The following is a 13467-nucleotide window of genomic DNA, read 5'->3' as shown; positions in this document are numbered from 1 at the left end:
GAAACAACATGATGGCTGGAGCTCTAGCTGCCACATTGGACCATGAAGTGAATTTGAAGATGGGAGCTATATACTAAGGATGGCAGAACAAAAAAGATAGAGGAAACCTGGAAACTTGATGACACGACAGCTCTCATACCAGCCAGATTCCAGCCTTCTTTCACATGATAAGTTTCTATCTTGTTGAAATAACAAGACATCACAAGCCTAGGGATCTTGGGAAGGCTTTGGCTGAAGAGTGAAAAATTAGGGTTTTTGTTTTTTGGTATGTTTATTTGTTTAAGTAAGCTATAAGATGAAAGTAATTTAAAATGACAAAATATAGTCTCTGAGATCAGTTATAAAAAGGAATCAAGGGGTTTTATTGTTGTGTTCTGTATTTATTTGGCTTAAACAAAAAAGAAGCTTTATTCATTTATGTCACTGAAAAGTTCAGAAAGCAGATGGGCTGCAGGTAAGGTCTTATAGTGTAGCTGGACAACTCAATGAAGACCCAGTGATTTTCCATCTCTTCTTAGTCTCCCGTGGTATTGACTTTATTCTTAGACTCTCTCAGCTGATGAAGCCCTTGGCAAAGTCTCCTTGCATCTGGGCCAGGTAGCCATCTCCAGACCAATCACTGTGGCTAGGATGGCTAGGACAATGGAGCCCTCTGGATGGCTTAAGCCTACCAAAGCCCACTCAGAGAATTGCAACTGGGTCAATCCCTCCCAGCTGCATGGCTGGAAAGAATGGGACCCTGTTAGGAAGGGGAGAAAAGTGAATGTATGGGGGGAGGTCACCATGTATCCTGTATCTCTCTTGGCCAACCTCATCAGCTGGTGTTATTTAAAGGGCTTCCTAAAAAGGCAAAGGTCTTTTGCTCCCAAATCCATTTTTACTAGCCAGAAAGTGAATACTTGTTTGAGGAAAGGCATGGGGTTTCCAGAGAACCTTTGCTGCTCTTACTTTCATTTATTGATTCAACAGTAAATGTTTCTTTGGTGCTGATTATATGTCATAGAGTCAGCAGGTCTCGCCTGAGAGGATGGACGTATATTAAGCCATTAGGATCAGTGGCGAGCACATAGGGGCACGCAGACTCTTTATGAAGGTCAGGAAGCAAGTATGAAGGCATGAGAAATAGGACAGGTCGGTCTTGCTAGTGATAAGGGAATGGGACTAGGAGTTGGGTATCGGGAATGCCCACAGACAGACAGTGCACCTGCGTGGGTCTCTCTCGCCAAGGCCCCTGGCTAGGTTGTTGGTTCTGTGACTCAAAAGGAGAAAGCAGATGGAGGTGTGTGTGAATTTGAGGGCTTCGAGCTGTGCCTGTTTTGCTGTCTAAGTCCCCCAGGGGTTAGGAAGTCTTTGAGGATGGGTGGTAGAGTTAGGGGTTCTTAATTTGGGCTTTGGGGGTAAAATGCGAGCAAGTGAGAGTGAAATTTCTGAAACTCCCAGGGAGAATCTCCCCCAATCCAGTTAGACTGCTGCTCTCCTGACCCTGGAGCAGCTGATTGGGGTTTTTAGTTTATCATGACACAATTCTTTTTTCCTACAAGAGTCGGAGAATAAGGGCTTCCTAACCCAAATAGTTCACACAGCATGGCATTTGTCTCTATTTAAAATCATCTCCTATGGGATTCAATTAACAATGTACATGTCAAATTATGTCGCATCCATTACTTGCTCTAATTTGGTTAGGCTGGGTCAGGCAGTCCCTGAACTGACGGAGCTGTTAACCTCCCAGCAGACCGTCACAGCTGCAGTGCCCAAGTTGTCCTTGGCCTAAGCTGCATCAGGGTGTAAAATCCCACTAGGAAGTATCAGGCAGTGCTATGTGAAAGGTCAAGCTCATGACTACAGTAGACCGTCATCAAATCCCTTTATCAGATCTTTGCCCCTGAATACTGAAGTATGTGGGTTTGAATCATGGCTCTGTCATTTAGCACCTATGTGATCTTGGGCAAGTTCTCTACATTTTCTGAGTCTCATTTTTCACATCTATAAAATGGGAATACTCACAACACTTCATTTATAGTAGTGAGGATTCAATATGATAATGCATGTAAAATGTTTGTCAGAATGCCCGGCACTTAATAACAACTCAATGCTAGCTGTTTATTATTAGTAGTAGTAGTATTTAATTTTTTCATCTTGTTCAGTCCTTCAAAATTGGGGCTTCTTCCAAGACCACCCACAGTAAATATTTCAACAGCCTTCCAGAAACCAAGAGGAGACAGGCAGCCGTTCCTGGAGGGCACTCAGGGTAGCCAGAAGAGCCACCATGGTATGTTGACATCCAAATTAATAAAATGGGGCAAGAGCAGTCTTGAGTTTAGGAATAGCTCCGTGTGGGCAGAGAAGGCTTCTTTCTCTGTCTAGGGGAGATCGTAGGATGCCTTTGTGTGGCCAGTGTCAATTGGTCTGCAGATCTCCGAAGAAGCAGACATAAAGGTGCCAGTCATTCTCTCCATTCTATATAGAGGCAAATTGAGGCACAGGGAAATCTACACACACATGCACAGATCTTTCCCCTACCTCTCAAAGGACAAGTGAAACTGTGTTAATTATAGAGCTGAAAGCAGAATCTCCCGCCCAGATGACTTGAGACTGAGGCATCTGGGTCATAAACCACAACAGAAGCCAATAGTGAGAAAATTATCTGAGGTTACTTTACGTGCACGAAGACTATGCTTCTGACCCTCTTCCACATCTAAAAATCTCTGGGGTAGTTGGCGGGCCCTTTGTAGGTACAACCAGGAGGTGGTATATTATAGAAAAAGCCTGGGATTATAGTCAAGAGACCTGTACTCTAACCCCAGTCCTGTCAAACCAGTTGAGTGAGCTGGGGAAAGTTACGCAACCTAGGCTGATACCTTCAGAAATAGAAGGTTTGGACGACACCAGTGGTTCCCAAAACTGACTACTCAGGAGAGTCACTGTGTGTGTGCTGGGAGAAGGAGGTGTGAGAGCTGGAGTCTGGGAACCCGTGTTTTGAAGGTATTCTAGGTGATTCTGAAGAGCAATCAAGTTGGGAACCCTGGAGCAGATGCTATCCTCACATGGCTTCAGTGTTTTCTGACCTCAAAACCCCTTTTAGTACAGTCCACACAATTTCACACATTCGGTCCAGAGGAGATGGCAGCACTTCTAGTGAATCCCCATGAGAGAGTGGTGTGTGATCCCAGGGGGCAGTCGATGTGCTGTAGCACCCTGCTTCAGAGCTGCCGTGTGTGCTCAAGCTCTGGGACTCGCCGTTTCTTGGCTGGTTCAGTTTTGGAGCCTGAGAAATGGGCTCTCTGAGGGCACTGACTGTGACCACCCACTGCCTTGCTCCCGAGGGCCTGGGCTTTGTCACCATTGTGCTGTGGTCTGGAACAGAGAGCCAGCCCCAGGTCCAAAGAGCATGTCAAGGAGGCCGGCATCCTTCACGTGAGCTTTTGAATTCAGTCATGTGTCTCCAACTGTCCCAGAGTTACAAAAAGTCACCATTTTAATGAGGAGCTTTGGAATGCTAAGGCTAAAGCTTCCTTTAGCTCTTCTTTCAAAAGTTTCAATTATGCGTTAATCCTGACATTCTTTGGCTTTAGTAAATGGGGAGGAGTCTTTTGTGTTTGTGTGGGGGCCGAGGCAGGAACACGCAGTGGCTCTCTGGGCTGACTTTGATCTGGAAATGTGTGTCTAGATTCCCTCTGAGTGGCAAAGAGAACAGGGGAGTGGTGGCCCCTTCTGCCAAGCAGGAAGTGGGGCAGCACGGAGACGGGGAGAGGATGTGCCTTGGCTGTCCGGGCTGACCATTACCTGCTCTTGCCCGTTGTTGCCATTCACCAGTCAGAGTTTAGTGTTGCCAACAATCTGGTTCTTTGAAAGAAGTCAGAAATCTCAAATTTACTTGAATTTTTCCAATTTTAGAATAATGGCACGTTTCTTTTAGAAAATTCCCCAGACCAAGCAAATCACATCTTCAGCTACAGTCAGAGACTCTGAGCAGAGAGCCTGGCCTCAAGGACTGCTCCCTTGGGTCTGCTGTCTTCTGCTCCCAAATAAGCAGAGCCTCCAAAGGAGGTTCTTAAGTCGTAAGAGCTAAACCTACCTCCTTCTTGGCAATTTCCTTTGTTGGAGGAGTAAGGAAGTCTCTGACTTTCTAAGGCCCTAGAAATCCCCCTTCTTTGCTGCTATGTAACACCCACTGCAGTGCCCTGGATCCTCGCTTTCCCACTCCCTCTGACTGCTCCTTGCTCCCAATAACCCCTGATAATGGATAACTCACTCCTGGGACTACCTCAAGTATGACACCCCATATACAGGCTGTAACACCATCTCTTTACCCGTGCTAGAAAAACATTCAGACCCAAGTCATCTTATGGCATGGACAACCTTGAGCTACCATTTACTTTTTAAAGGTAAATCATTTATATACTTTGGTATTCTACCAGAAACCATTTACTTATGACACATATCACAGTGGATGAGTAGTGGCTCCAGAATTTCTACATAGGAAAATCTTGGGAGTGACATTTTGTTTGAAAGCAAGGAATAGCTAAAACACTTCTCCAAATGCTTCATTGTATATTAAATACTTTCTACTTAAAAACGCACATTTATTTAAAAAGAAAAAAAAAAACAAAGAAAATCTCCAGGAGCCAAGCCTTGGCCGTGTCATTGTGATTCGTCAGGACACATGCAAGGACAACAAAATAGGTAGAGACCCTCCCACCCCCACCCCTTGTTCTAGATGGGGAGGGGGCTGGGCAGGAGGAGGTCCCAAAACAACCAGATGCAACACAGGCCCCACTGCTAGAGAATCTATTCAATGTGGAAGTTAAGAATTTTTAACCTAGTCCCCGAAAGTGCCTTAGACCAAGAGGATGCATTCTGACCACCAGACTGAGCCATTCTGGATAAAACCAAATCCACTCCTTGGCAAAGGTCAGCGGTAATGTCAGTAACAACCCGGATACCTGCTCCCATGGGCTCCTTCTGCCAGGCTGCCAGTTGGCTCATGGTGACCAGTACACAGCCCTCCAGCCCTGGTGCCACGGCTTTTTAGCAACAGATAGCATGGGGGACAGAGACTTGAACCCATTGCTCAGAGTATATCCCAGGGGATCCTGCCCATGGTCTCCTTGCTGGGATCAGCAAACTCAAGGGACACCAAAGAAGATTTCCTTAGAGTTAATTTCAAAGTGACTTCTAAACTTTAGAAAGGTAGAATAAAATCAAATAGCTGTTACTTGCCAGGAAGTGGTTGATTTCTCTTTGTCACCATAATTCTGCTGTTTGGTATTATTTCAAGTAAGTGATCTGAGTGCAACTCAGAGAATTTTACTATTTAAAAATAAATAAATAAGCAAACCACTGACCCCTCACTAAATTGGTAGTTCTCATTACACTTAATAACTGCCTCACCGACACATAATTCTGTTCTGGAAAACCAGTCATCAGCAACTGGCAGGAACTCGCACTGTTCTTGCTTAAATTTATCTGTTAATAGATGGTTTGATGGCACTTTTTTTCTTTGACTTTTTTAAGCAGTAGCAATACAACACAGAAAAGGAATGTGATTTTTGTAGCTTATATTTCTCCTCGGGAACAAAGAAATTTGGCAGCACATAAGCACAGGTATGGATGTACACACAGGTGTGGACCTCCCTTCGGAGTTATGCACAGTTATTATTTTTTAGTAGGAGTATATGTTTGAGGACAAGGGAACAAGAAGCAACTTCTGCAGAGAGGGTGGTCCACACTACAGCTTCCTCTGTCCTAAGCCACCTCCCTGTGTCACCCCTGGCTGTGCACTGTGCTTCATTCATCTGCCTCACTGAGTTCACCCACAGCACTTCCTCCACCGCCTCCCTCGGGTCTGGCCAGCCAGGAAGTCCAGCCGCAGCAGAGAGGCTGTAGCTGAGCATCTTCAGTGGCCCCAAAGGCCAGAGGCATATGGTGACACCTAAGGCAAGTCTGAGGTTTGGGGCCACTTTACAGCACGACCATGTTTCTACTTTACATTTTGGTTTAGAACTCCACTGAATTTCTTTGTCTCAAATGCCCTTGTCAGTCTACAGGTCTCCTAAGGCTCCTCTGGTTTGCTATGTCTTAGTCTGCCAAATACAGATAATAAAATTGTGGCTGAGACAAGAGGTTTGGTAACATTATTTCCTGGTGATATGGGTGGTAGACGATATATGTACAATTTATCAACATGCATCTGGCCTAAACATTTTCATGTGCAGCATCTTAAGAACAGTGTGACTTCTTTATTTTTTTTTAAGGAATGATAGTAATCCAACAAACACAAATCACCTGAGAACACTTACTCTTTTCCAGGCCTTATTGTAAGACCATAAATTCAACGTCAGAGAGCCCGTATCCACTACAGCTTCACAGTCTAGTAGAAAGAGATTCTTGCTACAAAGTAAAATCCAAATTACTCTAGCTTCTCATGTTAGGTCCTTATATCCCAGGGTAAGCAGCAGCCTGCCAAGGTAGGTAAGAGCATGGAGCCAGCAGCTAAACATGGTCTACACCTTCCTGGAATCAAAGGTCCTCAAAAAATTGGAGGGAGCAATAATTATTTTTTTAATTAAAATAACCATAAACCCATTCTAGAATAGCATACAAAAATCATATAGCCCGCCCAGTGAGATGGAGAAATACAAGAATGCCTTTACGGACACTGAAAACTTCAACAGCTCTTCATTTTGTTTTGGAAGAGAGGGGAGACATACTGAGAGTTTCAGACTGAGAGGAGACGCAGTCTTTGAAGCAAGCCAGGGTCTTCTCAGTTGTAGCCTTGTCTGCTTTGAATTTCTCATCCACTCACCCCAGGAAGTGGGGAGCCTCTCCAGTGACTGAAGCAGAGAAGTTGTATAGAACAGAAAGAGCTGAGGGAGGCATGCTATGCCCTCCAGCACAGCAGCCGGGCAGGAAGCTCTGCTGAGTAACTTTGGTTTTAGTTGGAAACCTGTCATGTTCCTGTTGTGGCAGCAGTGAGGAGTGTGGCTAGATTTCTTCCTTCTTTGCAGTGGACAGGGTCGGTGGGGAGGAGATGGAGCAGTGGACAAGGGGAGAAGTGACTTTGGGAGGAGGTGGAAGTCACCGCAGAAGGTTTTCAATTCACAGAAGGATTTCTGCTGTGGGGAGAAAGAGGGACATTCGCCTATGGAACAGCATGCTGGAGATTCCAGAGGAGGGACCCGCCCAGGCCTCCTGACTTGTGGCTTTAATTACCCAGTTAGTCATTGGTTTACTGTCATCCAAGTCTAATAAGCTTGACTGTGACCTGTGAGCAAAAACGTTGCCCAGGCAAAGAAAAAATAAAAGCTACTCTGGACTGTCTAGCAGGCTGAGGCAGGACCCTCAGAGCCCACCAGCCCTGTAGAAGTGGGGACTGCCTACCTTTTCTTCTCTTTTTTCTTTCTTTGGAGCTGTAATCTTGAACGCAGGGCCTCAGGCACAGGCCAGTCCGGTTAAACTGGAAATATTTAGGAGCCAACAACATAAACTGCTCAGAGAGAAGCTTCACCAGCTCAGAGTACTCCAGGAAAGCAGAACCCAGATTTACAAGCCAGGGAGGGTGTGGGTGAGGTGTTGGGACCCTGACACTGGCTGCTCACCTAGTTTTTCATGGGAATCGGCAGATCCCTGTCAGCCCTGGCCCACTGCCCATGTCCTGGGAGGAATGGGTGTGTTTGCATGGTACCTTCCTGCACGGGAATAGGCAGGTTTTTGTCCACCTGACCTTGGAGCAAAGCCTGAAACTCGGCAGGCACAGCTCAGGCTTCCATTTTGAGAAATCTGATCCTTGGACCTGAACACTCTACTTTGTGTTTTGCGCAACAGGATGGTCCTGCTCCTCAGCTCGGTGAAAGTTTTGGCTGCAGCTTACCTCCTGAGCACCCGATGGCTGTTGGTTTACTGTGACTCACTGCCATTATAACTGCCTGGACTTATATTTCCTGCATCTCACCAGAGCAGCTGGGACCCATCTCCCAGGCAAGGCTTTCCACTCAGAGGCTGCCAGGCCAGCAGGAGAGGAGACCTCCAATCCATCTGTCAGCATTTGAAAAATTTCATCCACACATACTCCTCTTGCAACCACCAGGTCTGTTTTAGTTTTCCTGAAACACACAAGCTAAAGATGCCTGTCTGCTTGCTCCCTCTCAGAGGCAGGATGCATCCCCTCGAGTGCTCAAGGGGCCCCAGCACACTGGTTTCTTTGTGAGGTCATCTTTGCACTGGTTTCTGAGCGCTCTGGCCTTCTTCCTGGTAGCTTCACACGTTCTGGTTTGCCAGAGTTCTGAAGTTGTTTCAATTCAGTAAAAACATAAGGGCCTTCTGAGTGCTCAGCCCTGTGCTTCGCATGGTGGAGGACACAAAAGTCCCCAAGGGGAGCTCTGGGTGAGCAGAGTAGTCAGGAGTTATCCCAGATAGGTCGACCCAGTTGGAGCCCCAAAGAGAAAGAATTCCATTGTCAATTAGATTGGGGAATCTTAATGATTCAAAGCATATGTTTACATATTAAAGGTTCTGAGAAGTCCTGTAGTAAAGAACTTCTTTCCTTTTTTTTTAACCCACCATTCCCAAACCCAGCATGTTGACCACGGACTCTTTTTATAGCATACCTACTTACATCTCAAGGAACTAATTAATGTAATTTGGAATGTAGTTTAGGAAGTGATTTAACAGTGATTTTCAACCTAAGGAGGCACTTCAATCTTTAAATAATATTTGGACATAGGGGTGGCATTTTAGGTTGTCACAAAGATGGGGATGTGCTACTGGCATTTAATGCAAGGGGAGGCTAGTGACGCTAAATTTTATGCAGTGCAGCCCAATCCTAAGCCAAGAAGTGTCTTGCCTCAAATGCCACAGCGCTCCCCTCACCCACTGAGCAACAGCGGTTGGACAAATGCTCAGCACTGTGTTTTAATGTCCTCTCTGCAAGTTCAAATGCCTGTTGCTATTTTCTCAACCCCCCCAACCCCCCACCCTTCCTCCCCACCCGCCCCATTCCTTGCTTTCTCTTGTTGGCATGCCTGTATGACATTACTGGAGAGAGTTCATTCTGGGCCTTTTGTGCGTCTGGTCCGAGGTGGAGCTGACAAATAATCAGAGGGCAGGGCTCCATGGTTCCATCTACTACGGAGATGGAAAGAGGGTGTTCCTTTCACCTGGCATGGAAAAGGGTGCCCTGTGGCTCAAGTGTAAGCAAAAATACCTGACGCTTAGCCAAAGTCAGGTGACTTAAGAAGGAAAGTGAGAATGGCGGGTGCAGATCTCCATCCTTCCGGGGTAAAGCAGCGGAGACACCAACGTCCACAACCTGCAAGGCAAAGTCAAGCGATTTGTTACGTCCCTGCTTCTGTCAAAACAGAAGACGCCCTTGGAGACTGGCAAGTGTTGCCTGAAACTGCAGTGTGTTTAACAAAACAGGGGTGGCACATTGATACAGTCACCCCAAGGAGATTCTGGTCCTCCGACCACAAGGCAGCAGGGCCCCTTGGGGGCGGCGGACTGATCTCAGATGAGCTGGCTGCATTTCCCGCGCCACCGCCCGCAGGGAGGAGCCGTGGGCGGTTCCCGCAGGGGGAGCGGAGCCGCCCAGCCACCCGGTATCAGCCGCCACTCCAGCGCGGTTGGAAGTGAGCAATCTGACTTATGACCGAGAAGTGTGATCGTCATCGGCCTTCTGTCCCACACTCAACTAAAGAAGCAACGCCTGTCAGCCTGCAGTGATCCTCTCCCAGCCCAGAACGTTTCACAGAAATGGCTTCTGTGGCTGTTGCCCCCTTCCTCTTTCTCTCTCCGGATTTGTGGGTGTAAAAGGGTGTGGTGCATTTTTTTATTTTTTTTGAAAATGACCTTTAGGGCAAAGTCTTACCAAGTGTGCAGTCCAATAGCCCCATTTTATAGATAAGGACACTGAGTTCCACTGAGAGCAGATTTAAGGTCACGTGAGCTGCCAAACCAGGTAGAGAACCCTGGGGCCCCCGCCCCTTGGGCGTATGCCGCCCACATTCACTATTGTTTCCCTTCTTTGATACCGTTAAAGCGAAATGTTGATTTTTCTCTGTTAAGAAGAATTATTAAAACTTGGGAGTGGGAAGGGTGCAAAAAGGCCATTCACCTTTAAGTTAAAACAATGTCGAACAAGCCCATCGGGGTCATCTGGCTCTCTAGGGGAAGGCAGCGTTTGACTTACTATTTATTATTCGTTAGAGTCCAGATATGCATGCCTCTGTAAAATTAGACGGCATCGTGTAGAAACTGTTAAAATGTAAATGACTTTTCTGTTCAGTAGAGATGCAAATGGTTTCTATCTGGCAGAAAAAATAACCTCAAGGTTATAGTTGTGCTGCCCTGTAGGACATCAACCAATTTTGTATCTAACTTTGCAGTTCTACTTCAGCATTCCTTCTTGTTCTCAGAGTGCACGGAATCTTTGTTCTCATATCCTCTGTTAAACCAGCTTTGTCACCCTGCATGTTTCCTTTTTAATGAATTAATTAAATGGTCAGCACATACCATCTCTGGTCAAGGCTTCATACTCCTCTTCCTCTATACTCCCCTCTCCCTCCAATTCCCTATCAGCTGAAATGCACACTAAACAACCACTGTTGATTCCGTGACCCGAGTGGAGCACACATAGATGACATCAGGGGGACCTAGGGATATGTGCTCCCTAACTTTGCAGAGTAAAAGAAATCTCTGTGATTTTCAGAAGTACACGAGTACTGTGAAAACTGTACAAACTTAACATGTCACTCCAAGTAATCTGTACCCCTCCCTCTCACATTTTAATCATGCCAGGTCTATGATCATGGTCTGGGGGCCCTGGCCCTCAGGACAACTGCTATGCCCTTGGTCTCTGTGAAGAACCTCTGCTCACACACAGAGTCACACCTATGACCCCATCACCCTGGGCCGTGTACCTGGTCCCAGCAGCAGCCCACTTACTGGTTGGTCAGCCAGTGAAGGCTTAGCTCCACTACACCAATGAGATCCTTTATGTTGGCAAACTTGACAAGGCGGCTTAGAAGGCACACTTGGTAGTAAAGGAGACAGAGACAAGGCAGACATTTGAGGTCCTGAAGCAGCAGACGTTTGAACAAGCAGCAGAAAGAACAGAGGCAGAAAGGAAATACCTGAGTTGCCCTAGTTGCAGAATAAGAAGGCAAGGATTGATGGAGTCTGCTGCTGAGCTGGTCAGGAGATAGAGTGTCTGTTTTTTAGAGCTGCATTTGATCTTGGGGATGAAAAAAAGGGGTGGCTTATAAAGAAAGTAACCTGACATGGTGAGCTGATCATGGATTCCTAAGTGGGTAGGTGGTGGTGGATAGTCATGCCCCAGGCATGACTTCTTTAGTAAAAGGTTTATCTGTACCTTAAGCAAGCCTTGATCATTGTTTTTGTGCATTTAGGTTAACACACTTTTGAAATAAGCATAACCACCCTCAAAGAGCACATAATCTTAACTATCCTGTAATCTAATTCCTGCCTTGCTTTCTTCCTGTAATCTTCCTCATTCCCTCCTTAATTCCAAATGCATAAAAGAAACTGCAAAACCTATTCTCTGGAGCATTTGAGATATTGCTTCCCGGCAATGTGGTCAGTTTTGGCTCAAATAAACTCTTATAGAAGTTCTCTATAGCTTTGGACATTTCTTACAATTAACCATCTTGCTTCCTGAACTGTATCAGGGGTTCTGTCAGGCTCCACACATTCAGCTGCTCTGATTCCTTCCAATGGGCTGAGCCATGTGGCCTGTCCCTTGTTGCCATTAGACCCATTTGGTCTACAGCCCTTATTTTCTTATCTATGTGTAGCCTTAAAATAAACCCCACACTGCTGGAGGGAAGCTAGTGGGTCTCTACACCTTCTAATCAAAAGACCTTGACTTACCCTCTCACCTTTAATAATAAGTTAATTACTAATAAAAGAGTCTACTGCTTTTTGTTCTGTCAGCTCTCTCCAGGGTCAAGGATTTTCTAGGAAAGAGCAAGTTTCCTTAGTTAGGGGAAATTGCCCTTCCTCTCTGTCTCCCTCCATTCATCTCTCTTTGATCATTCATTCATTCTCTCCACAAGCACACCACGGATTCTAAAGGAATAAGGCAACATTCACACTTTGAAAGAGCTCACACTCTTGCAAGTACCAGGGTTAAGAGAGTGGGGTCAGTGCAGGAGTGAAGTGAGAAGACAGGTGCTGTGTGCATCTTGAGGTGGGGGCACCAGGTGTCGAGGTGGGGGCAGGGAAGGGCACTCTCTTGCTCCATGGCCTGCTTTGGAAGCTTTTCTTCCTGGCTCTCTCGGGAATGCTGGCTTTCATGCCTCTGGCCTGGAACCACATGTAACCAAAGCCATATGTTCAACTTAGATTAATTAAAAGGTGGCCTCAGCAAATTTCTGTTGCTGCTTCTAATGCTTTTGTGTTATAATATCTTTAATATTTGTTACTGTGTGTTGCTTGTTATGTTTAACCCTGCAGCTCAGATTTTACTAGTCTGTAAAATTTAAATGGTGAGAGACTTCTGGTCTTGATTTTTTAAAATAAAGATCATTTTTGGTTTATTCCATGAGAATTTATCTTCTCTCCTCTAGGTTGGTCTCGAGAGAGTCCACAGTCCTGATTTTTGATGACTGTGATCTTAACTGTTTTTAGGAAATGGTGTAAGAAAAGGCTGTGCTGTAAGTTCCAAGTCCTGATTCTCAATTCTTAGCACCAAACTACAGAAGAAATAATTAAATTCCCAATCCAGTTTCTAACTGTAGTTATCCAAGTAGCCAAGATGACAAGGAGAAGGAAAAGGAGGTGCCCTCTCTAGCAATGGGCATCTCAGGCTTGGCCCAGCCCTGAGGCTGGGCATCTTAGGCCAACAGTATTTGCCCAGAGAGCAAGTGTACACATAAACCCCACTGTGTTCCCTACACTGTAGAGCTAGTTCTGCAGAAGCAATGGTACTGCTGCCCTGGCCATTTTCCTGTTCTCCCACAAAGACCAACAGTAGTGCTGGTGACATAATGGCAGGTTTGGTCATTTTTATTTGGGAAGGGGAATGTTGTCATAGTGATGAAGAGTCTCTGTACCTTGTGCAAGTCACCTAAATTCCGGGTCTAAGCCTTGGCTTCTACCTGTGCAGTATGGGCAAGAAGAACGCCTGCTACATAGGTGACAGTGATGTGCATGTGTGCGCAAAAGGCCTGTTTTGCCCTCCTGGCTGTGAGGCCTGGCCTTTTCCTTGAGAGGGGGGGCATCTAGGCATTTCCCTGAGGCCTCCAATCCCCAGGCAGGGTGGAGGTGTGGGTGGGGTGCTGATAACTATACCCCTCCTCACCCTCCACAGCTAAGTGCAGTGATATCTACCTGTATATCTTGCTGGGCCGGTTTTGCAGGTAGCTGGGGTTCCCTCAGGCATACCCAGCATAAGCCCCTCATTCCCTGCCTAACTGCTCTTTACACCCAGTTCTTGTGTCCAGGGAAATC

General features: G+C 46.1%; 1 protein-coding gene across 1 annotated transcript; it reads right to left on the bottom strand.

Moving 5' to 3' along the window:
• Positions 1-5543: 5543 nt before the first annotated feature.
• On the bottom strand, positions 5544-11278 carry LOC105309561. The gene is made up of 4 exons (XM_023526813.1): positions 11130-11278; positions 10942-11029; positions 9203-9307; positions 5544-7115 (listed from the first exon to the last, which is right to left on the bottom strand). The coding sequence occupies exons 1-4, from the start codon at positions 11276-11278 to the stop codon at positions 6588-6590; spliced, it is 870 nt and encodes a 289-aa protein (XP_023382581.1). The 3' UTR covers positions 5544-6587.
• Between the last annotated feature and the right edge of the window lie 2189 nt (positions 11279-13467).

Source organism: Pteropus vampyrus, unplaced genomic scaffold (assembly GCF_000151845.1).
Source record: "Pteropus vampyrus isolate Shadow unplaced genomic scaffold, Pvam_2.0 Scaffold15, whole genome shotgun sequence".
NCBI classification, from domain to species: domain Eukaryota; kingdom Metazoa; phylum Chordata; class Mammalia; order Chiroptera; family Pteropodidae; genus Pteropus; species Pteropus vampyrus.
Note: the sequence above shows the minus strand (reverse complement) of the source record. Positions and strands in the feature narration are given on the sequence as shown.